This window comes from Thunnus thynnus, chromosome 4 (genome assembly GCF_963924715.1).
Source record: "Thunnus thynnus chromosome 4, fThuThy2.1, whole genome shotgun sequence".
NCBI classification, from domain to species: Eukaryota; Metazoa; Chordata; class Actinopteri; order Scombriformes; family Scombridae; genus Thunnus; species Thunnus thynnus.
In genome coordinates this window covers 28,654,462-28,678,986 of record NC_089520.1, presented here as the reverse complement: position 1 = coordinate 28,678,986, position 24,525 = coordinate 28,654,462, and the positions used below count along the sequence as shown (strand labels likewise).

The 24,525-nt window shown below is 40.5% G+C and overlaps 3 protein-coding genes across 5 annotated transcripts; 1 reads left to right on the top strand and 2 right to left on the bottom strand.

The window, feature by feature from the left end:
• Positions 1–365: 365 nt before the first annotated feature.
• Positions 366–14,097, bottom strand: taf4a (TAF4A RNA polymerase II, TATA box binding protein (TBP)-associated factor). Of its 2 annotated transcripts, XM_067588133.1 has the most exons (16): positions 13,512–14,097; positions 12,591–13,370; positions 11,736–11,875; positions 9,069–9,188; positions 7,975–8,064; positions 7,689–7,811; positions 7,367–7,456; positions 7,017–7,229; positions 6,766–6,907; positions 6,538–6,640; positions 6,072–6,241; positions 5,858–5,988; positions 5,111–5,236; positions 4,207–4,263; positions 3,980–4,102; positions 366–1,786 (listed from the first exon to the last, which is right to left on the bottom strand). In XM_067588133.1, the coding sequence occupies exons 2-16, from the start codon at positions 13,189–13,191 to the stop codon at positions 1,622–1,624; spliced, it is 2,394 nt and encodes a 797-aa protein (XP_067444234.1). In that variant the 5' UTR covers positions 13,192–13,370; positions 13,512–14,097; the 3' UTR covers positions 366–1,621. The 2 variants fall into 2 exon arrangements, with proteins under 2 accessions (XP_067444234.1, XP_067444233.1); XM_067588132.1 differs by having other exon boundaries at positions 12,591–14,097.
• A 654-nt stretch (positions 14,098–14,751) lies between these two features.
• LOC137181971 (protein LSM14 homolog B-like) lies at positions 14,752–17,746 on the top strand. Its single transcript, XM_067588135.1, has 8 exons — positions 14,752–15,247; positions 15,407–15,570; positions 15,669–15,798; positions 15,918–16,109; positions 16,238–16,315; positions 16,589–16,729; positions 16,831–16,957; positions 17,042–17,746. The coding sequence occupies exons 1-8, from the start codon at positions 15,121–15,123 to the stop codon at positions 17,196–17,198; spliced, it is 1,116 nt and encodes a 371-aa protein (XP_067444236.1). The 5' UTR covers positions 14,752–15,120; the 3' UTR covers positions 17,199–17,746.
• On the bottom strand, positions 17,230–24,524 carry cdh27 (cadherin 27). 2 transcript variants are annotated; one of them, XM_067588130.1, is made up of 17 exons: positions 24,170–24,524; positions 23,386–23,508; positions 22,935–23,084; positions 22,667–22,808; positions 22,418–22,581; positions 21,909–22,040; positions 20,818–21,000; positions 20,300–20,613; positions 20,077–20,219; positions 19,723–19,947; positions 19,419–19,637; positions 19,085–19,206; positions 18,887–18,994; positions 18,590–18,691; positions 18,439–18,504; positions 18,257–18,343; positions 17,230–18,110 (listed from the first exon to the last, which is right to left on the bottom strand). In XM_067588130.1, exons 1-17 carry the CDS (start codon positions 24,290–24,292, stop codon positions 17,904–17,906), a joined length of 2,610 nt encoding a protein of 869 aa, XP_067444231.1. In that variant the 5' UTR covers positions 24,293–24,524; the 3' UTR covers positions 17,230–17,903. The 2 variants fall into 2 exon arrangements, with proteins under 2 accessions (XP_067444231.1, XP_067444232.1); XM_067588131.1 differs by having other exon boundaries at positions 18,590–18,679.
• Position 24,525: the final 1 nt, after the last annotated feature.

Below are 24,525 nucleotides of genomic sequence, written 5' to 3'. Positions count from 1 at the left end.
TGGTAGCAGACTGTGTGTGAGTGTGTGTGTTTCCATTTTGGGTTGAGAGCCGTGTGTTCTGCACATGGGAGTTGTGCTCAGTAGATGCTTGTATGGACCCAGGGGACACACACACCGTGTGCTGCATGTGGCTTTACAGATGTTAGAGGATTAACTGGAATTATCAGTGTACAGGTAGAGTAAGAAGGAATTAAAGGCATTCAGCTCATTCATGTACAAAGCCACACTCAGTATCCTCAGTGCCACATGCAGTACATATCCAGGTCTTCTAATGATGCAATGCTGCCCCCTAGTGCATTACAATCACATTCAAAACAACGCTGGTGACCCACTGAAATCTACTGCATACATCAAACCAAAACCAGTTACTGTAAAATCATTGTTTATTCAAACCTTTCAATAGAGAAAATGCATTTTTCCTTTTGATGGATGGGTAAATTCTCAAGTCTATACAAAACTGTGTGTAAAACTTTAGCTGTAACATTTACAAATATACATGAGGAAACTATTTTCTTAAGTCATAGATACCAAAAAATCTAAGTCTAAGTCTGTCCAGTAGCACACCAAAATATAAGCAGGTAGAGAAATGATTGGAGGACACTGTCAGTCACCACTGAAGGAGTAAAAATGTGTGTTGGTGGGCAGCTACAAAAATAGAAATCAGTTTCAGGTAGATGTATGTTTGGTATAGCAATACAGGTTAAAAGCCTTCTGAAAACCTGTTTAAGTTTTATAAATCAACACAAGTCAAACTAATTTCAAATAACAATTCAAACTGATTTTTTAAAAACAACAAAAAAAACTCTCTTCACACACTGAAATCTATACACCTAACAAAAGTTTTTAAAAACAGATTTTCAACATGTCCTATGCAGGTAAACACACATTTTGTTTTGAATTTAAGCTACATGAAACAACTGAGGTGTCACATGAAATTAAATAAATAACTAAACATTAATTTAAGCTTGCGTTTAGTAAATAAATATGCTGAAAAAAAAAAATCAAGTAAGGTAACAGAGATGACAGATACAGAGCGAGTTACTGCTTTGTGAGTTACAGCAGAGTTAATTGCTTCGGGGTGGCTATATGGCTTATTCATAGTCAGGAAGGCAACTCAGTAGGTTACACAGTTTGGAGTTCAAACTAATTCAGTTGACAAAAACGAAAAAGAAATCATCATTTAATAAAATTAGTTGGTGGTCTATTAAAACAAATGTCGATTTTCATTGCTTTAAAGCCTACTGCACATAAAAATAATCAGAAAATAAACTACTGTTACAGTGCATAATTGTACAATAAGTCATTTGTTCATACAAAAACCCTTCCTCATAAAACATATAATCCATTTTTGCAAAAAGGAGTTGTACAGTAAGTCCATGACTGCTCTGCAAGAAAATAGGCCTTATTTGAGGAGGGAGGTAGAGAGGCCATCCAATATGGCTACTTTTGTATTTTAGGTTATCAGGTATATCTGAACAACCTTAACATGTGCCAAGTCACTGCTCTCCTCCTCTTCACTTGTAAGAGTCTCTTATGCTCTGTAGTGGGAGTGGTTGGTCTCTCCACAGACTTCACCCCCCCCCCCCTCCTCCTCCTCCTCCTCTCCTCTCTGACATCAAGCCTATTTGAGAAAGCCCTTGTAGAGGAAATGGGAGCGACTGGTGAATCTCTCGTTCTCCAAACAGAAGAGCAGGTCCCTGAGATTGACACGTGTGATGCGCTGCCGTGTGGGTCTGGAGCCTGACGAACCAGCACCACCAGACAGAGAGGGACCTGTTCCTGATCCCTGCACCAAGAGAGACAGATAGCAGACAGAAATAAAGGGTGAGAGTAGGGAGTGGGTATGTGATATTTGAAATTTGTGAGGGTGTCAGGAAGTAGACCCAAAGTATAATTTGGCAGAGCTCATGGAAAGACTGTAAAGTAGCTTATCCAGTTTGAAAAAACAGAAACCTGTTTTTTCTTTTAATAAATATACACCTTTTGATTCAGCTGTAACTGAACCTTTGTTGCAAGTGAGAGTGCATTGAAACTAGTTAGCAAGCCAGCACGTCTTAACAGTCAGCTGAAAATAATGAATAAATGGTTGAAATAGATAACTAAAGGTATTGGATAATAGCTGTGGTTAAAATAGTTACGTAAAACTAATGGATTGATTGGATTCAAATAGCTAGGTAAACAAGTAGCAGCCAAATGGTTAAAATTGTTAAAGTAGCTAAAATAATGTATAAATGGTTGAAAAAGAGAGTAGAAGTAATGAAGTGGATGCAATTGTTAGCTAAAAGTAATGGATAAAATGTAGAAATATCTAAAAGTGATGGATAAATGGTTGAAATAACACTAGTTCAGGTGAATTGGAAACTCTAAATTGCCTCTAGGTTTGAATGGTGCAAGTAGATTTGTCTGTCTATAAATGTTAGTGCTTTTATAGACATTGTAACATGTCAAAGTGTATTGGGCACCATCGCCCCAGACACAATGCATGAGAAATATGAGTAATTGGGAAAATGAAAATTTTATATGAGGGTGAGTTAAGAAAGTAGCCAGTGTTTTAGAGCGAATTCTTTATGTAATCATGTTTCTAGCCTCTTTCTTGATACATATAGTTAATCACCATGAACCTTGTAAAGGATCTTTTTTAGCTAGTAATGCTATGTAGATTATTTAGGAAGCCTTGCAGTCATAGCCTCTGTTGCTGCTAAAAGAAACTACTTAAAATCCTGTTGAAGTACAGCACCGTTTGGTAATGTGTAATTCACAAGATGTATTTGTTTAATTTGGTAACCACTTTCACACTACCTAATCGCTGCCACAGCAATTTGCATTGAACTTAAAAGAGTACAACACAACTGTGCGACTGTTTTCTGTATTTATAAAGAACATTATAAAGAAGCAGCATTATCACTGGGGGGTGAGGGCGAGTGTACAAATAGACACTCATTAAATTATTGCAAGCTTTCACAAAGCAAGTAAATAAAGGACATATTGTTACCTGGACATTAGTTTTTTTTTATCTGCCTATTCCCACCAGAGACGCTTAAAGGACACAGGGCCATTTATTACAGCAAATGGTTAGACACTTATTTCACAAAAATAGCTCTGCTCTTGTTGGCCCTCCCCAGTATATCCAAACAACAAATACAGCGGGGAGTGAAAGAACCTCCCAAACACTTAACAGAGCAGAACCCAGCCCATGCATTCAATATTTACTGTATATATGCAGTTTATACAACAAGGCAACGTCCACTGTCACTAAGGGAAACAAAAATCTAGAGCAGAAGGAGGTCTGGTGGTCAAAGGAGAAAATGAATCAACACAAGCAGTAACAGTGATGTGTAGCAGGTAGAACCAAGCATAACCAGCAGCTGTAGCATCGTAAGTGAAAGTGTCACATTATAAATACCGCCTCATTGTACTGATTGAATGTGACTTGTAACTTGTTTAAATTTGATGTGTGAATGTAATAATCAGCTGACAGCGTGCATGAGTTCACTGATCTGCCAGAACTAATAAGAAGCTTCATTATATTATTTTCTCCAGGTTTCTGAAGAGCACAGATGACTGACAGCAGGTTTCTGTCAGGGCAGTGTGGGTTGTCAGCCGCAGTTCCTCACTAAATCAACTTTGTCTGGATTCTACAATCACCCAGGAGAAAAACAGACTAACTGTTAGCTCTAACATTAGCTATTTCTATAAACGATATTTTATACTGACAAAGTGACAATGACATTTACAACCGCAGCTCCCGACATTATGTTGATGTCTTCTGTTGAAGTGTCATGCATAAGGAGCTCCCCTTTACTGTCTCTGTTTAGCCATAGTGGCAACTGTTCCTCACACTCACTAAGTAATTTAAAGAGATGTTCTTCACATAGGAAAGAAGAGTATCAGATTAAGAATGGTGCATGGTGATACAGTATATGACAACCGGCCCAGAATAAAGAAAACTGCACAGTTTAAGTACTGTGGTGAATGTTACCTCCGCTGTACCAGAGGAGGAAGGAGAGTCCAGAAGTTTCCTCTTCTTCCTGGGGCCGATGGCTGCCAGAGCCGTCAGGTTGGCCTCCCTCTGTCTCATCTGAGCCAGCTCCTGCTGCTGCATCTGGACGACAACACACACACACATACCAAGGTGGAGATGAACCATAGAGTGCATAAACATACAGAAACGGAGACTTGTGGGTTGTCCTCCTCCTCTCGTCCTACCTCTTTTGCCTTCTGTTTCAGACGCAGCTGCTCTGGGTCCTCTTGTCGAGCTCGAGACTGCAAGGCCAAAAGCGAGACACATTACTAAATGATGTCTGCAGAAGAAAGACCAAAGACCAGGTTGTGTAGAACTAGAGATACTGTGGAATTTGAATTGATGAATATCTACAATCACATGGAAAACATTCAGAATTTGTGAAGCAGATTCTAAGCCAGAAGTCTGCTGAATATTACATATCCATCAATATTTACATTTACAGCTGAAAGGTTTTTAGACTGAATAAAAACCTATTTCATTACTTTAACTTATTTTGTTATGCCCATTAAATCCATGTATCATGTAATTCTTAATGTCACATCGTTATTGCAGTTTTATTTGATTTTATAAATTTGTCCCTGCTGCCATTTGATTTATCACACAGTACATTTGTTAGAAGCCCTTTGAGTTATATTCATAACAGGCAACCTGAGGGTGAGTCCAAATCAATCGCAGGCGACCTTTTGTCAAACTTTCTAGAATATTAAAGTACCTCTGGAGTGTAGAAAAGCTTTAAGACACCAAAACACTAAATGTAGGCCAAAGAAATCATCATTTATTACACACCTGCTTTTATTAATACACTTACTAAAAAGTAACAGATGTTTCATTCTGACCATAAAATAACTTGAACTACTTAAAGTTTGTTTTCAACCTAGAACTTTAATGATATGTCTGCTGAATGTAATATACTGTATGTACTATAATCAAGGTAAATAAGTGCATGTCTTGATGGTTGTATTAACTGTTGTTTCAATCTACCAAAAATCTTTTGGCCAGGTAATCAAAGCAGTTATTTGTAATAAAATTAGAATTTTATTCAACAGAATTTCAACAATATCCTATGATGTCTGTGCCTTGCTGTACCTTAGCTGCCTTTAGGAGGATCTCTCTCTCCTGTTCCTCCTTCCGCTGTTTCTCTAACTGGTCCAGCTGCTCAAAGAACTTCAGCTGAGCACGAACGTCGCTGCTCTGTTCATAATTTTCATCCTCCTGTTAACAGACAGCAGTATTACAATGAAAGAACCAAAAGATTAAAAAGAAAATAAGACAGTATGAGAGATTATTGCAGATATAAGGACTCAAAACATTTCAAGATATATGTCATTTGCAAGGTAAAAACCATGTTCGATATACAGTGATAACATTATCCTCAATGACCATTGCAATTTACCAGTGAGATTTACCCAGAGCTCTGGTTTTCCTTAGCTACAGTGTGCTACAATCCGTTATCTGTGGTTGGCATGGGCATGCATTGCTCAGAAAACAGTCAGCCAATCAGAAGAGAGGGCCACTAAGCAGACAGGAAACAGCCCGTTTCAGGCTGACTGAGACAGAGGGGCTGCATCCATGGCTTGTACAGCTGTAAATAGGTGATTTTTACCATAAAAACATGCAAAATATGAAAATATATGAAATAAATATGTAATATAAAATATATATGATATATGAAATATATGAAAAACTGGGAGAGGGGCATAACATGATCTCTTTAATGTCTTAGTACCGACATCCAACATCTACAAGAATCTGGTAAATGCTAAATCTTAACAAACAATGGGGGGGAAAGGTTGTACTAATGCAACTCTATCCATAACGAGGCTGTAAACAAACCTTGAAATTGACATTTTTCTGCTGGGCTACTTGGGAAACCTTTTCCAGCAGGTTCTGGAGTCGCTGCTGAGTAGCATGGGAGACATAGTTTACCACATCTGCACCCAGGTCTGTCACCCCAACCTTCCTGCCTGGAGCAGAAACACAGAGAGACCTTAGGGCTTAGAGCTTATAGATGCATGCTGTACAGTCAACAATGACGTCAGTGTCTCACCTATCTCCAGCATTCTCCTCTGCAGCAAAGCGCAGGAAAGAAAAGCCTCGTCCTTACAGGAATGTGTCACTGCTCCCACCAGTCCTGAATTGGTTGCTAGGATATTAGCACTTTCCTCTGATAGGTTCACTCCGGCCATGGAGGCCACGTCGTTGATGTCGTCATCATCTCTGTAAACGTATATGCATTAAAGCAAACACTAGATTGAATCCAGATATGTCTCACGGAAGAACGGACAAAATTGAAATGTGGAGAAATCTCTATGACAGCTACATATTGCTTCATATTTTTTCTTAAGCTATAAAAGATATGCTAACAAAAATAATATTCAAATGTACCTTCATTTTTATTTTCCAAAGTTTCCCAAAAGTTAATTTTTTACCTACAAGTAATGCTAATACTAAAACCTTTGTGATTACAAACTAAATATATTTGGTAAAACTGATTTGAATTATTTTGTTCTTACTTAAAAGTGCCACCCGCCTCTTTCAGCTTGTTCTTTTGAGCTGGAGTCAAGGTTGCAGCAGAGACTTGTTTAGAAACAAGTGGCACTTCTGGTCTCACAGGAACTGGCAGACAAGGAAAGCGACACGTTCATGGACTACATCAAATCACAGTAAATACTACTGGCCAACCAGTGAAAGATACACATGCACATGCAAAGCCAGAGGTACCGTTAAACTGACATCCTCACCTGGATGCAGCTCTTTAATCTGGACCTGCGGCTGTCCCAGCACGATGCGGCCAGGGGCCTGATTCCTGAGAGTCACCATGGGGGTCGTCGGTAAGGTTACCTGAGGTCTCAATATTGCCCTCTGCTGCTGAGGCTGGAGAACCTGAAAGGGTAACATTTCAAATGCAGATTGTGTTATAATTACGCAGAGCATCACTGGAGTTGAGTTGAGCAAAACTGAACATCTAAGTTGATATTTAATTTTGAGTTACCAGTGAGGGGGTCTGTCCTGGTTTGCTGACGCCTGGCTGGAGCTGAGGCCTGCTGATTGGAGCAGTGAGGCGAGGGGCTGGGCTGCCCAGGACCACCGTAGTGGGGGTGGGTGAGGTGGAGGAGACTGGACTTGAGGCCGGTTGGGGGATCTGACTCTGCTGAATGAAGGCTGCTGAGTCTGGAGTCAGTTGCCTCAAGGCTGGGAGGCTTCTCTGCAGACAAACATTACAAAATGCAATCAAAGATGACTCCCTGTTTTCTGAAGTCCAAGAAAATGTACCACACATTCTACAGATCTTTGCTGGAAGGTATATCAATGAAAATAACAGTAGAATATAAGCCGTCTTACCTTGAGGAAAGGCACAAGGTAAGGTTGGGGTGAGGAGTTGAGTTCTTTGTACAATCTGCTGGTGAACTCCTCTGCCTCCAGTTTGCCCTCCTGGTACAATATATGGACATTAAAGCTGGAGTGAGAGTTGTAATATTGGCAGGTGCGGATGATGCTTCACTTCACTCAAGATTTTACACTTTTAATTACCGAGAGGGATTTTTTTTCTTTTAAATAAAACATTATATCTCATAACTTCCTTTAGAAAAAAGTCCTCAATAATATGTTGATTGACAGGTTACCACCATAAATAGTGTTTCTCCTGTTCTTAAGGGTCACTCACCAGCAGGTCCTTGACCAGCTCTCTCACACTGGCTGCAGTCTCTGTTGATTGCTTCCCAGTGGATGCCAGCTTGATCAATGTAGACAGGAAGTTCTTACATTTCTTTACATTCTCCATTGTCTCCTGCCAGAAACACAGATCACATTAAAATTAGGAAATTAAAGTTTAATTTGTAGATGAAAGCATATGCTATACATCAAATCTCATGTCATGAACTCTTCAGTTAAGTTAGAGTACTTGCAGACACCCGGCTCTGATCTGATCCCTTGAGTTTGGCGTTACTCACTTTGCTCACTGTTACTGATGTAACCGTGGTCCCAGCTGTTTGGCTGACTGTCCTCGGGGTCACTCCTGGTACTGCAGCCCCAACTGAGCTCTAGGAAGAGAGAAATCATCATCATAACATGTTATTTAGGTTGCTGAAATGTTTCAAAGGCTGCTTTTAATGTTATGGGAGAGCACGGAGCGTGTTATAGAGCTGTTTCAAAGTTGCTCAAATACATCAAAGAAACTTAAAGTTCATAAGAGGAAACAGGTGTGCTCCTGCTGCACTGAATTTCGGTTAGAAGTTCTTCCTCAAAAACCAACTTCAGTGTGTTTGTTTTCCCCAAAGATATTAGGGGAAAATGCAGCGCTCTGGTCATATGCCTTAATCATTTTATGATCGTTTTATTTACAACTGGCAAATCTGCAGACACATTTTGTATGAAGCCCTCATCAGAGCATGGTGAAACTCATGAAACTTAAACAGGTTGTTAGAGGAAGAGATCTGCATGAACCATATTTCTGTCATACCCAACCACTCCTATCTGATGTCTACTTGCTTTTTTTCAGACAGAGGACTGAGCCAACAAAGTTATAGCTATGCAATTAGTCTAAATGTCCAACAGTCAAAACTAATAATTTTATTAATTTCTTGTAGCAACCCTTAAAAACAAGTAACTTAATTGTATTAGTTTTATTTCTATAATTATCTGAAGTGAAAAAAAAAAAAAAAAATCTTCACAGTTCACCCCAAAATGATATCTAAGAAAGTGCACATGTAGGTTCATACTTTAACAGAGTATAAATAAGTAGAATTAACACATTTATTCACACTGAGCACCAAATTAACATATCCTCTAGAAAATGTAAAACTCATAAAATCATTCTAGTGTCACTTTGACACATGAACTTGTAATATTAGGGTATATGCTAACCCTGCTTTACATTTCTAATCAATCAATCTAATCAGGTATGTTTACATTCTGTGGTTTAAGTGCCTAATAATATGTGCAAGTGTAAAAGTCTGCAGCTCATACAAGTAATGGACACAAAACAATGTTCAACAAGCCAAATAAACACTATCAGAAATGATTTGACACAAACAGATGAGGTTACCTGAAGGATAGGAGGTCTGTGAAGAGTGGTAGTCGCAGACAGTGACGTTGGAGTTGGACAGCCCTGTCGGACGATGGTGGTGGGAGCCACTTGTCTGCTGATGATGGTGTTTCCAGGAGCCTGACAGAGAGAAACGTAGTTTCGTCAAACCAGAAATCTACCTATTCCATTCTTCTAAATTCAGAAATAAAGGGCTATATCTCCTTAATCTCCTGTAGAGAACCATCAGCTGGCCGACGACTTTAATGTGTTTTACTGCAGGTTTGATCGGCTCACTTTCACACCCCTCAACCGCTCCAACTCAGACATCACACAACCAACTGCATCCCCTTGCTATCACCCCTCCCCTCCCCCGACTCCCCACCAGCACTGACGGCCTGTGAAGAGGATGTGTGTCAGCTCTTTCAGAGACAGAAGATCAGGAAGGCACCAGGCACAGACGGTGTGTCATGCTCCTGTCTGAAAGTCTGCGCTGACCAGCTGGTCCCTATCTTCACACGGATCTTCAACAGATCACTGGAGCTGTGTGAAGTCCCCTCCTGCTTCAAAAGCTCCACTATCATCCCGGTCCCCAAGAAACCCTCCATCACTGGACTGAACGACTACAGCACCGTTGCCTTGATGTCTGTGGTCATGAAGTCCTTTGAACAACTGGTGTTGACCCACCTGAAGGACATCACAGGCCCCCTACAGGACCCCCTGCAGTTTGCCTACCCGGCAAACAGGTCAGTGGATGATGCAGTCAACACGGAACTGCACTACATCTTGCAACACCTCGACTCTCCCGGGACGTATGCAAGGATCTTGTTCGTGGACTTCAGCTCGGCTTTCAACAACATCATCCCAGAAGTCCTCCTCACCAAACTCACCCAGCTCACTGTGCCTGCCTCCACCTGTCAGTGGATCACAAACTTCCTGACAGGAAGCAGCAGGTGAATCACTTTCAGCACCCAGACAGTCATCACTGGCACACCTCAGGGATGTGTGCTCTCCCCACTGCTCTTCTCCTTCTACACAAACAACTACACCTCAGGAGACCTGTCTGAAATTTGCAGATGTCATTGGCCTCATCCGAGACAGAGAGGAGTCTGCATACAGACAGGAGGTCGAACAGCTGGCCCTGCGGTGCAGTCACAGCAACCTAGAGCTGAACACGCTCAAAACTGTGGAGATGACAGTGGACTTTAGGAGGAGCCCCCCACCATACTCAACAACACTGTGTTGGCTGTGGACTCCTTCAGTTTTCTGGGATCTACAATCTAACCCTTAACCCTGACCCTAAACCTAACCTGAAGTGGGGGTCCAACATCAACACAGTCATCAAAAAGGCCCATCAGAGGATGGACTTCCTGCGCCAGCTCAGGAAGTAAAACCTGCCTCAGGAGTTGCTGATCCAGTTCTACACTGCAGTCAGAGTCTGTTCTCTGCACTTCCATTACTGTCTGGTTTAGATCGGCCACTAAACAGGACACGAACAGACTACAACGGACAGTCGGGTCTGCAGAAAAGATTATCGTGCCGACCTGCCCGCAATCACTGCAAACTCCCTGCAGACCCCTCACACCTAGGGCTGGGTGATATGGACAAAATCAAATATCACAATATTTTTGACCAAATACCTTAATATTGATATTGCAACAATATTGCAGGGATGACTACTGGGGCTTTCACAAAATATTTACACAATGAGACTTTTGATAAATAATCATCAGTAATGCAGATATAATGACTAAGTGGGTAAAGGAAACAGTAAAGGAAACAGTCTGGTAAGTTCAGAAAATTACATCACTTTACAGTAAGTCAGCCCTTAAAACCAAAGACAACACTTACGGCATATCATAATATTATGATATCCAAAATCTAAGACAATATCTAGTCTCATATCACAATATCAATAAAATATTGATATATTGCCAAGCTCTACTCACACCCTGGACATGACCTGTTCCAACTTCTCTCCTCTGGCAGGTGCTACAGACCAAAACCACCAGACACAGGAACAGTCCCCCCACCCCCCGTCACGCTTGTGAACAGTTAACTCACTGTGATACTGTATACTAACTACTGCACCTTTAGATTATATACAGTATATATCTATAAAAAACAAATGTGCAATACATTCCACTCACTACTGTATACCTGAACAGGCTGCATATACTCTACATAACCACCTACTATATCTTTTACCATCTAATATTTATCTCAGCACTCGGTGCACTCTTCACTTATCTGCACTATTTATATCCTGTTTATAGTTCACAGAAACAGTTTCACCTGTATGTAGTCATTTCTTGTGTAGATTTCTGAAGATTGTTGTGTTATTATGTTTTGTTGTTACTCTTTGTAAGTACATTGAGAGCCACTTAACTGGAGTCAGTTCCTTATATGTGTAAACATACTTGGCCATTAACGATGATTCTCATTCTGATGAATATGTTTGCATTAATAAAGACTACTTAACAACACAATAATATACAAACACACTACTAGCCACATATGTATATATAAATGAGCTAAATCACATCTTATATTCTACTCAACAGGTGCTTGTCTGTGTTGCAGGAGGCAGGCAACCTGAACATGGGCTGTAATACTGACCTTTACACTAAAGTGAAAAATAATGGTTTCCAATAAAAAGGCCTTCCTAGTCAAACTGTGTGATCTCACCTGGACAGGAGGCATGTTTGTTGGCGTAGTAGTCCGAGGTGCCATGCCTCCCTGAGTCTGAGCCTGGGCCTGCATCTGGGCCAGGGCCTGTTGAGGAATCATCAACAGCTGTCCACTCTCACTGCGTACAAGCACCATCCCTGAGGCAAGTCAGAAAATATATGAGACAGCTTGATTATAATTATATTATCACATGAAATCGCTAGAGTCAAAATCGATGGTCTTCTATATAAATTAAACAGTGCACAGCTGAGCCACTATGCAGAGTAAACATGATCAATTTATGTTGTACATTAGTATTAGTGATTTACTGTGTAAAACAGTCACTGTAAATCATGATAGATCAGTGTAAAGCTGCAGCGATTAGACGATTAATGGATTAGTTGCCAACTTTTAAATTAATCACCAGCTATTTTGATAATTGATTAATTGTTTTGAGTCATTTTTTAAGAAAGAAAATGTCCAAATTCTCTGATGTCAGCTTCTTCTATGACAGTAAACTAAATATATTTGGGTTGTGGACTGTTGTAGACAAAATAAGACATTTGAAGATGTCACCTTGGGCTCAGGGAAACAGTGACTGACATTTTTCACCATTTTCTGACATCTTATAGACTAAACAACCAATCGATTAATCGATAATGACAATAATCGTTAGTTGCAGCCCTACATCAGTGTTATTTAAAGTGGGTGTACTATTCATAGATAAGTCTAAGGGAACACACACTGTCTATGTATTCTCTACTGATGTTAATCAATCTATCGATATATTAATTACTTTTTATTTGGTATGGCTTGTCCAGTGTAGAAATAATTGTCTATGCACATAAAGTAAAATATTGTGAGTTCACTCACCCGGGGGGAGCTGGATGTTATGTACACTAGGCTGTCCCGGGGAGGTCTGAGGAAGCCTTGGGGCCAACATCTGAGGCATCGGGGGTCGGATCCCGCCTGGACCGGCAGCCGGAGTCCGGGGAGCGCTGACGGCACCGGGAGTGACAGCCTGCTGCGGTGCTGACTGTATTATTGTTGTGGGTGGCTCTGCCTTGATTATGTGCGACCCTGCGCTCACAGACACCGAGTTGGACGGCTGGCTGCTGTTAACAAGCGGAGACTGCGTGCCGATACCTGTTGTACTGGAAACCACTGCGGGGCTCGCATTATTGTTCCCATTTAAAGTTGCACCCGACCCCGCTGTTTGCATAGGCGGCCTGACGAGCGTCACAGTGGGTCCTGCTGCCTGGCTCACAGTCGCAGCTGAAGCGACAACACTCTGTGAGCTCATGAGAGGCGTCTGAATTACACTGTTTGACACTGAGGGGGGCATTATCGCGCTGGCCAGCCCTTTAGACAACACGAGTCCACTGCTGACAGCTGTGACAGATGTCGCAGTGCCACTTGTCACTGTCGTCCCCACCAGAGGGGCAGCAGCGCTTCCTGAACTGTGCGAGTTCATAGTTTGCCTCCCATTGAAACTCCGCACCGAGAACGAGCCAACTTTCTCCTGGTGATTAGGGAGATAAGTTACACCGCCACTGACAACAAGTGCTCTGCCAGGGTCGTCCGTACTGGCCGTCGACGCGTCCGTAGTTGAACCATGGGGACCTGGTTATGATGAGACCCCCTGCACTGCAACTTGTTTAGAAGGAGCAGAAACAATCTTGGATGTGATGGGGCAAGACTCTGACACAACTACTGGTTTTCTCTGCTCCGGTGCTTGCTTTTCATGTATACTCAGAGAGACTAAAGAGCAAAACAACATTAGTTACAGCGTACCTGCTCAGCAACCGTCTTGACCAAGTCCCAGCTGGACATTAGCTCGCTTGTCCCGGAACTATAGCCATGTAATTACTGGGTGCCTCGTGCCTACCAGTGATTATTGTGACAAAGAACGACAGTTGTGACTCTACAGACCGTACAGGATGATAAACTACCGCTTTATTCACCTCTGTGTGTAATAAAAGCTCATCCAGCGGGCCGGAGCCAACCGCCATCTTCACACTCTCCTGCGAGCTTGTGAGAAGTGAGGTATTTACCAGTTGACCTGCGCATGCGCACAACAACTAAAACGTCTTCGTGGAAGCGTGTCGGCGAGCTGTGATTGGCTGCTCCGCATTCTAAAAGGCGGTACCAATGGCTTCAACCGTCATTCCAACGGATGCGAGAGACGGAACAACATCACAGCGCAGTCGAAATGTTTTCGTCAAATGTTACATCGTTGCTGGCTTGTTTACGCTGTCACGATAACTGGTCCGTTACAGAATTGTTCCGTGCGGGTTTTAGTAAAGTAAAAATGTGGTTTACAACAAGCGAACAGTCCGAATTTCAGAGTTTAGTCACTGCCGATACGCTGTGCAAGATGGCTCCACCGTTTTGGCCAGCAAGTGAAGTGGCTTGCTGTTGTAAAGAGGCGTTTGAGGGCGCCACACCCTCCTTTTACAGAGGAAACACTGCTGTCAGCCCGTCATACTCCCTTTTTAGATAAATGCACAAACATAAATAGAGTGTTCTCTTTCATTTATGTGTTGAAATATCCAAATGTAACTTATTCAGAAGTTGCAAATTTGGAGTTTATATAGCTTTTAATGGCTCTTACGAGGTGCATAAGCCGAAAGGCATTTCGAAAAATTTAAGATTTAACTACTGTAAAGTGGTATGTAGTTTTCATATGAAATCTGAACGCTATGTAGTCCGTGTGTATGTAATCTTAGTGTGGGTATGACATTTTTGGATTTCAAGCAGAGTTTCATTAATATTTTTTTTATCAATATCAGTCACAACTGTGAGAATTGTACCCACAAACTATTAATACATAATAAAAACTTTGTTATATTAACACCCAGGGTAGACTAATAAAATGATAGTCCCAGTTTAAAAATGAAAGTGTGAGTAAAATGTAAATGCTTATTATTTTCAGATCGCCATTTCACTATATCCATTTGTCGTTTCGGTGTATTTTTTTCAGTCTATTTTTAATATTGGATTATGGCCTTATTATCTTATATACATTATAATTTGCCATTCCATCTTTTCCATATTCTATTAATTTAGGGTATAATACAATTTGAGGTGTGGGAAGGTAAAGTGGGGCAGGTACATCATAATCAAATTGTCATTATGCTCAAATGATCAAATAGAGTGAAATAAGCAGCAATATGAATCACCGGACTTTTTTCCACGGTGTGCGCCGGTTGGATAAAGAAACTAACCCTTTTTATACGCAGGTGACCCAGCAGAGGCGCGTGCCAATCTTATAAATCGCACAGGTGCCAGCTAATTGCGCACATTGTCGATTAGTTAATGTCTGATGTGTGCCGTGGGTTAATGCTCTGCGATTTAACTGCTGCTAATCAAATTGAAAACTTTTTTTTTTTTTGCTGCAAACATGACTGCTAGAGCAGGAACTCCTTACATTGGCAGTAAAATAAGTTTGATATCCAAGGCACAGATTCGTTATGAAGGAATATTGTCCTCTGTCGACACAGATAGGTCCACGGTTGCTTTAGCCAAAGGTAGGTTGATTATTTGCAGTGTGGCCCAGGCCTAGGCTACACCTGTGGGTTTTTGTTCTCTTTGACAATTATCTTTAATTATATTAAGTTCTGAAGTAAGTATGCTGGAGATTAAACAAAACTTAACTTTTTTTCCCAATTATCTTTATTTTTCAATAGTTAAATCCTATGGCACAGAGGACCGGCACACTGATAAACCAGTGCCACCCAAAGATGAAATCTATGAATACATCATCTTCAGAGGAAGTGACATAAAGGATATCACGGTGTCCGAACCACCAAAACCATACCATGGACTGCCCCGTGACCCTGCTATTGTACAGGTGTGTGGCTGCATTTCCACTTTGCTGTAGTATTTGGTATTAAGTCATAATCACAACTGATAAATCAAGTGCATTTGTCTTAAATGTTGTGGTTTTAGTCATCTGTTGGAAGCTCTTCTGCTGCGTATCACCCACGCTGGAGTCCATACAGGGACATGATGCCCACCTACAACCAGCTGGCTGCTAGTTCTCTACTCAACCAGCAGTACAATGCAGCACTGGGCCTAAGTATAGTGACCTCTTTTACCCCTCCGATGTCTCAGTGATGGTATATTTAGGCTTTCTGCTGGAGCAATGTCTGTGGCCGTTTCTTATCTGCACCACCGTGTATTTTTCTGTTCACGCAGTACCAGGTTTTCAAGGAATCCCAGCCAGAAGAGCTCCCACAGTTGAGCAGGCTGTCCAAACCGTGCCATTGGCCAGTGCTGCCCAGAAAAGGGGGAAATCCTCAACCCAGCCACAGGGCAAACAGACTGTTCGTCCAACCCAACGCTCCAGCCGGGATGGTTCCCGGGCTCAGAAGGAGAATATTTCCACCGGTAAGCTTACTTATGTGTCTCTTACATCCAAGGCACTCATCTTTTATTTATTGCTTTGCATTCCATTTTTATTTAATCCAGCTGAAATGAGAAACATCTTAACATTTAATTTACTTTTTTTTTTTTAGGTCGGACACCATCCCAGCCAAGTGCAGCCAAGACTCAAGGCCAAAGCATGGATAACCAGAAACAAAGGCAGAAACAAGGTATCCAAAATAAAAATCAGACTTTCAAGCTATTTCTTACTGACAGAGAAGCTATATTAGTTTTGAAATTTCTGCTGCCAAGAAATGTCTGAGGGCAGAAATGCAGAACAAACTGTCCAGTGAACAAATGTCTCATCTGTCAATAAGATTGTTAGTTGCAAAACTAAATATCCATGATTAGATAAACCAGCTTTATCTGGTCAGTAAACCAGTTTTTCTGTGGGGTTTTGTAGTGTGTCTAAATGTTTTGTTTTGGGTGCTTTTTGCGTGCAGGCAGTCGCAGGTCCAGGACCCGAAGCAGAGGCCAGCTTCTTGTGAAAAACTCGAAGGCTACAACCTTGCAGTTCGAGTCAGATTTTGATTTTGAGACTGCAAATGCACAGTTTAAAGATGATCTTACGAAAGAGGTTGTAGGTATGCATGTTTATTTCAAAGGATATCAGTCATTTCCATTTCAGTGTACAACAAAATATTAATCATTTTTGTGTGTTTATGACATTTTTAACCTGCTGCAGTTGAGAAGGTAAATTCTGGGGAGGACCTGGACAGCCAGAGTATGCAGGAGGAGGAAAGTCCTGGGGATAAGTACTACGACAAAGCTAAAGGCTTCTTTGACAACATCTCATCAGACCTTAAGCCCAGGTGATTATTCAGCCTTCACTGTCTGTCTTTGTGTTGCGTCAGGGGGTTTTGTGATGCTCAGTTGCTGTCTCTGTACATCCTCAGGAGGACCACATGGGCGGAGGAGAAAAAGTTGAACATGGAAACATTTGGAGTGCCTGGCCGCCTCCTGAGAGGCAGAGGGTTCAGGGGCCGAGCACGCAGAGGGCAGAGCACCACTGAGCAGCGACCCCTCCCAAAAGTTGGTAGTGGGAGGGTGTGAAGGTTTTTTTTTGTTTTTTTTTTTGCGCTAACATTTTCTGTAAATAATTGATATTGTAGTTTTCTACTTATTTAAAAAGTACCTCCTTTTTTCCACTTTTGAAGCAGTTGAAGCAAAGATGTCTTTTCTTTTTTTTTTTTTTTTTTTTCCTCATTATCCCAAATGTGCATTTATGGGAATATTGTACTTTGGACCTCTTCTATTATATGGAATGGGAGAAAAATTTCTTTTAATCCAGCAGCTGTACGCTAGAAGCAAATGTATTCATTAGCAGTTAGTTTGGAAACATGCAATGTGGAATTTGTCTTTGAACAGACCAGCAGGCATGTAATTTAATTTTTTTGCTAAATGTCTGTATGTATTATAGTCTTATGTCTGCTTTATTGTTCAAATGTAACTCCAGATTGCTCTAGAGGATAGTTTTCTCAAAGTTGAAAGGACAGAAAGCTGTACTTTTGTTTTTGTTTTTTTTTCCCCCCTACTTGTAAAATGAACTGTGGAGAAACATGTGTTTAACAGTTGCTATTAAATAATGTGATTAATGGAAATTCTTTTCTTTCGTACTAAATTCATATTGAAGAGGGAAACAGTATCAACATTCTGCATGCAAAAAAATATATAAAACTTTAACATTAACCTTAAAACTTAATTAAAACATAACCTGTACAGTTTCAAACATCAAATAGTTTACAGATCAAAGTGAGATCAGTTTTGTAAATGTGGTGGCTTGCAAATGGAAGCCAGTTGGTTGAACTTGGGGCCCAGGTCTGTCAGCAATTTCATGAATGAATCGTCGTCAGGAATGGTGATGTTCTCCAGTTCTGAGAGGTTGTCTGAGTCCTCCTCATATGCATAGAGGTGAGGCTGATAGTCCCCCAGATCCTCCTCTTTCTGCTCAAGTGAGGAAAGCCTCTGCAGACAAGGAAAGTGTCAAACTGAATACAGTTTACTGCTGCATGCTCATACATGCACTTTTATAACCTAATTTAGCAGAGTAGACTCAACAAGTCACTGCACTACCCTTAAACTACAGCAGATACTGTGTGTGCAATACCAACCCAATGAAGTAGCACTAAGAGAGCCGTATCCGATACACCACTAGGGTTCATTTTGTAGAGGGGATTCATCGTGCCCCAGCCCTGAACCTGTACACATAAAAACCCAATTAAGTTTCTTCTGCTTTTGCCTCAAAGTAATTAAAGTAAGTAAAGTCTGTTCAAGCCAACAATTGTTACTCTACCTGGTGGTTGAGGTTACTTCCACTGGCTATTAGAGAATTCCAGTTTGTCTTAGATTGGAGGAAAGACTGATAGAGAAAAAAAGGGGAGCAAAGAGGAACATGAATATTTGAATTCACTTCAACTGACCTGGACAACTGTTGGGGATATTACCTGTTTCCTGTTGTTACTGTTGAACAGATGGGAAACGTTTTCCTTTCTGTAATCTGTTTCGTCTTTGTAGTTGACGTTTTGCTCCGCATCCTGTTGAACAGACTGACAGGAGCAACTGTGATAATCAGCTGATTTAAAGTGTTGTATGCTCACCTATTGTTGAATATAATAAGTCTATTTTTACAAGCAATGTTATCAAAACTGGAAAATGTGAGAAAAATCTATTTCAGGTTTTGTAGTTTAATCCTTGCTCAGCCCTGGTGAAAGATGTTTACATCTATATTCATCGGTACCCACCTTGGTTAAAATTTTGTTCATTTGTTGCACTCCATCATGCAGGCTTTGCCCTTTATATGAATCCTGTTGCTTCGTGGCAGTGGACACTGCCAGGACACCATCAGGAACCTTGAAAAAAGAAATTGTAGCAGATATTTGCATGAAGGGAAATCTGAAAATGTATAACTGGTTTGTTTTCAAATGTTTCTGAGCAGTGACCTTGCAGTCTATTCCTGGTTTCTCAATGTTTGACGGGAAGAGGGTTTCTGCATAGGAATCATCATACGGCAAAGCAGTGAACTCCTTTTTGCGGGTGATCACAAGTGCTATCAGTAGAAGAACTGTCAGTGAGAAAGAGATGACAAAATAAGTTAGTCGTTTTTGAAATGTAACTTCTTGTTGGTGTACTCCTTTACCATATCCTTGTTCTTTCTTGTTCTAATGCTGAGTAAAGGTGTGAAGTTACACAAAAGTCTATTGGTGAGACTGATGATTGAAATCTTCAGTTGTTCTATATATTTTTTGCTGGGATAAAGAAGTTTCAGTTTCTTACACAGGAGTAAAAGTAGCGAGGCAAACACTATGCCTATTGAACTGGAGGCAGCTGTTATTTCAGCGTTGCGGTTTTGGCAGTTGGGTGTCACAGAGCAATCACACACGGTCACACTGAGGTTGTAAACGCCAAACTCTCCCTGCATGCCAGAGATCTCTAGATCAACTGTGTGTTTGCCAGCATACACACCAGGCTCCTTCACCAAGCCAGCTGTATAACCTAAGAGAAAGAACAATAATAATGTAATGGTTGTTTTTTGAAATGTTCACTGTGATATTTAACTACATAGCATAGTCTTCTGTACCATATGAAGGATTCAGTGTCCATTTTCCTTTGACATCTCCCAGCAGTTTAAATGTGAAAGGCCCTGCAAAGGGATTTTCATCCAGGTCGAAGGCTGTGATGTTGATGGTGGTGGGATCATCAGACAAGCACACATCCACATAGTCTAATGTCAGCTGTGGCACGTTGTCATTCTGGTCAGTCACATGGATGTTCAGTGTAGCTGTGCTTGTCAGAGGTGGCTTACCTGTTCAAAATTTTTTAAAAATGGTGTCACAAAAGTGTTTTAGATGTGAATCAAACCTTTCTCAGGTCGTCTAAGTAAGAAATATTTAGTGTGTGTGTCCATGCCAACCAGCAACGCTTTGAGTTTTACCATTGTCCACTGCGTGCAATAAGACGGTGTAGACACTGTTAACGACATGAGGAGACTCTCTGTCTGGTGACTTGACTGTAGTGATGTTGCCAGTGTGGGGATCCACTGTCACCCAGCCATCAGGATCATGTCCTACTGAGTACCTGTGCACAAAATACAATGTGCATTATTATAGGTGATCATAGATAAGAGCTGAACACGTTAACACAAACATCTGACTCACACAAAGTCTCTTGCATGACTGGTGTCAGGATCTACAGCGGTTACTTTCTCTACCCAGGTGCCAGTGGGAGAGTTCTCCTCCAGAATGGCCTCTTTGACAGTCACATCGAACACTGGGGGGTCGTTCACATCCTCAACTTCGATGATGACTTTTACAGAAGGAGGCTGAACTGCACCGGCATCATCACCATTGATGGTGTCAACTTTCCAGAGGCCTGAGGTCGTCTTCTCCTTCACTTCACAGGAGAAATATGGCGCCTCATTTTCCACTGAGATGGACAGCTCTCTCTGTGCTCCTTCCTCAAAGTCCAACGCCTGAAATTAAGCCATATGAAGTTCAATTCAATTGTTGATTTTTCATATTTATTATTCATAACACATTTTGTGATTCAATGTAAGCATCAACTTTAAAAAAATACTAACGTCAACAGGAGCAGACATATTATGACAAACAAGCTTGTAGTAGGACTAGAAGTGGGCGTCACTGTAATGTGAAGAATGCAGCCAAACAGCACTTACTTTTACTACGGTCAGGATTCCATCATTGGTGTCTGGGTCTGTTTCTATCTTGAAGTGCTCTCCCTCGTCACCTTGGATGGTGTATTTGACTCTCCATGCCGAGCTGTTCCGGGTGTCTCTGTCGGTCACATGCAGCCGCAGAGGAGAGGACCCAGTCTCATGTTCCTTCACTTTGCTGGGGCCCTAAAGTATTAATCCAGGGTGCAAAAGAAATCTAGTTAACTTGTACTTCCCACAGCTCTTAGTGAAAGTGTTCACACCCTGTGTTAAGAAGTGTTTGTTTGGACAAATATCAATTATACTGTTACTGTTACACACTAGAGCTGATATGGCTTATTTAAAGCGTAAAATTATAATATGAAAAGTATAAACACTGGCAACACTGATTTTTAAAATGTCAGTTAAAACAAGTATTTATTCTTTGTAATAACATTTTTTCTATGGTGAGTTCTTGCAAATTAATCCCAAGGTTGCAATATTTTGAATGATCCCTGGAGAATGTAGACTCATATTTGCAGACTATTCTTTTGGTTGTATAACTGCGCACTGGCTAAACGAGAATAAAACCTTCACAGGAGAATAGATAAGCAGATATAAAAAAGTAAAAAAGAAAAAAAAAAGAAACCCACATGCATTTGCATCCATATTTGTTTGGCCTATAAAATGACACTGAAAAAAAGAACATTTATGTGAAGTCATTATGCAGCTCTAAAACATATTGTGAATTCTTTCTCTGTTCATTATCTATTAACCTTTTCTTTTTTATTTCATTTGTTTCTTTATTTTGACTTACCCATTACTCTGTTTTGTTTTGTTTTTTTCATGTTTTGTATAGTTGGTTTTCTGCTTGCTTGCAAAATCTCAATGGACAATTATAATATAATAGACAATGACATCAAGCCATAGAAGAGTCACTGTAGAATATCAACAGATGAATGAGTGACAGTCAGAAAGATGGCTAAAACTTGATTTTGTGTCTTATTTTCAGATGGTAACAGCAATATGTGATGACACTATACACCATTGTAACATTAAAGGCAAGTGTGTGTTGTGATGTTGTTGAGCATGTTTTAACCGAGACAACTGCTTACTGTTTGTCCGATGATGGATGGGAGGTGGTTGTTGCCATCCTGGACATGAACCACAACAGTGGTTGAACTGGAAAGGCTGACCACTTCACCATGGTCCTTTGCCTCCACCAATACAGTAAACATTTCAGCCACCTTAATACAAGCAAATTAATTTTGATTAATAGTTTTTCTTCCATATTGATAAATGTATCCTGCACCCATTTCCTTGCAAAGTAGCTTCATCATTTTGTTCTAACATGTATCCTTTTTTAGATATAAATCCATAAAATGTGATATAACAACACATGCGGTGTCACTGAGACACATATAGATAAACTCACTCACCCTGCAACTCATTTTAGTTCACATAGGATACAGAAGTATGCTGTACATACTTTCACAGATACCACATGTCATATATTACATTCTCCTATCAGACCCCACAGAACAGGGATTGGTACTATTACTCAATCTAGGTATGTACTGCATGTGTCATATGATCCTGACATTTTAAATAAAGGGAGACTTGCCTCATGGTCCAAACATCCTTTGTATGAGATCATTCCAGACTCATCAATGAAGAATTCAGTGTTTGGAGGGTTTGGAGACACAGATTTGATTTCATAATGGAAAGTTGAGTTTGGTGTCCCACTCTGGTCACTGTCATGGGCTAGCACAGTCAAGAGGTTGGATCCTGTTGGTAAATGACAAAACCCTTTAGACTGCTCCCAAAAAAAGGAGTAAAAAATGTAGAGGCATATGGTTTATTGTTTCTTTACCTTGTATGTTCTCTTCCTTGACACTGACTTCATACAGATCCCTCTGAAAGCGTGGTGGGTTGTCGTTGATGTCCAGTATGGAAATCTCAAGGCCTAATTTAGTGTCAATTGATAAATCTGTCTTTCTGGCCTCAAATTTTAGCTACAGATTGAATGATATGATTCAGAGTAAGTCACAGAGATCAGGTTAAGTAAAGTTTACACCAGTAAGGATAAGAAATGAGTTGATGTAACTAGATGTTGGTATGTAATACATGTGGAGTCTAACCTTTAGCATTGTCTTCTCCTCATAGTCCACAGCCCTGTGGACAGACACGTTGCCAGACTCTTTATGAATGGAGAGGACTCCTATTGGCTCTTCATCCACTCCTTGCCCATAGAGATCAAAGTATACTCGATAGTCACGCGCAATACTAACCTACAACACAACAGCAAACACTTTACAGTTGGCTTTTGGAATCCTGCATTTGCTATATGTAAGAATTAATGAGCTACGTTTTGAATGAAGAGATAGCAATTGAAGAAAAAAAATGCTGGTGTCAAATTAAAGCTTATCACAGACAGGTAAAGACAACTAGTTAAAGAATTGATTGTCTTAAGAGATTTGCTTACAAATGGTAATGTTTGGTAGTTGCATTTCTGAAAATGTGTGCAAAGACTTCTTAGAGGAAGTGATTTCACAGTGTGACCAGTTTTTCTTTACTCAGTGGTTTTCTCACCTTGCCCAGCACATACGGAAATGGCCCTGTTTGCCCCTCCTCAATTGTAAAGGAGTCAATGATCCATGATCTTCTGTGACGGCTCAGCAGCTCTGAACATGTCACACTTGACAAATAATAAATCTGAAAGTGGACCAACCAAAACCTGAGGAACATGATCTTCACAAGAAAGTCATAGCATGCAAAGTAGGAGTGTTTGTTCGAGGTGATGGGTGGGGGAAGGTGGAGAGGGAGGGGGGGTTATAATGTGTGCCATCTCTACACTTGGGAATAAACTTGATAGTTGGCGAGCATAGTTCCGCATACATGGTTAACCAGCTCTTGTGAAATGGAGCGGGAAATTCCACAGCACAGTATTACGTCATAAATTTGTACCTTGTACCTAATGATTTTTTTCACCTGTTGTATAAATGCTTTAAATGAGTCGATGTTATACCATTACTGACTGATCTAAACTCTCTCACAGGGAGACATTGACCAAAACTAAAAGATCAACTGTCCTTGAACCTATAGACCAGCAGATTGCTAGAAAATAACATTAACTTTAAAAAAAAACAGGCTTAAGAATGATTTTATAGGTGATATAATAAACCTTCTTAACTTATTACCTAAAGTAATATTGTGTCACATTTTCATTCAACAAATAAAGAAAGAAGAAATATTACTGTTTAAGTAAAACTGTATTGTAGCAGAAACTTATATCTATAAAATTTAAATACCATAATTGTATACATTTCCAATTACAGTCATTTCAGAAAGAATGTAAATTGATGTTGCTACATACCAGGAGTAAGAAGCCGAGCATGATGCGAGTTCGGTACGTCCAGCTTCGAGTGTTGGAATGGCTTAACTGACATTTGAGAAAAGGAAGACAAGACCCTGCCTTTTCTGCTTTACACACCCACATACATGAATATAATAATCACAGTTTACGGCGTGCGTGAGCGTGTGATAATAAGCTTTGACACGTCACTGTTTAATCAAAACTTTCTTAATACTTGAATGATTCATGCAGGTATCTGACTTTTCGAAATCTTTCTGAAATCTTCCTTGTACTGTACATGATGTGTGGTATCTGAAAAAAGTCTTCCCTCTCTTCTTTTCAACATACATGTTGTGGTTCCAGCAGTGTGCAAACTT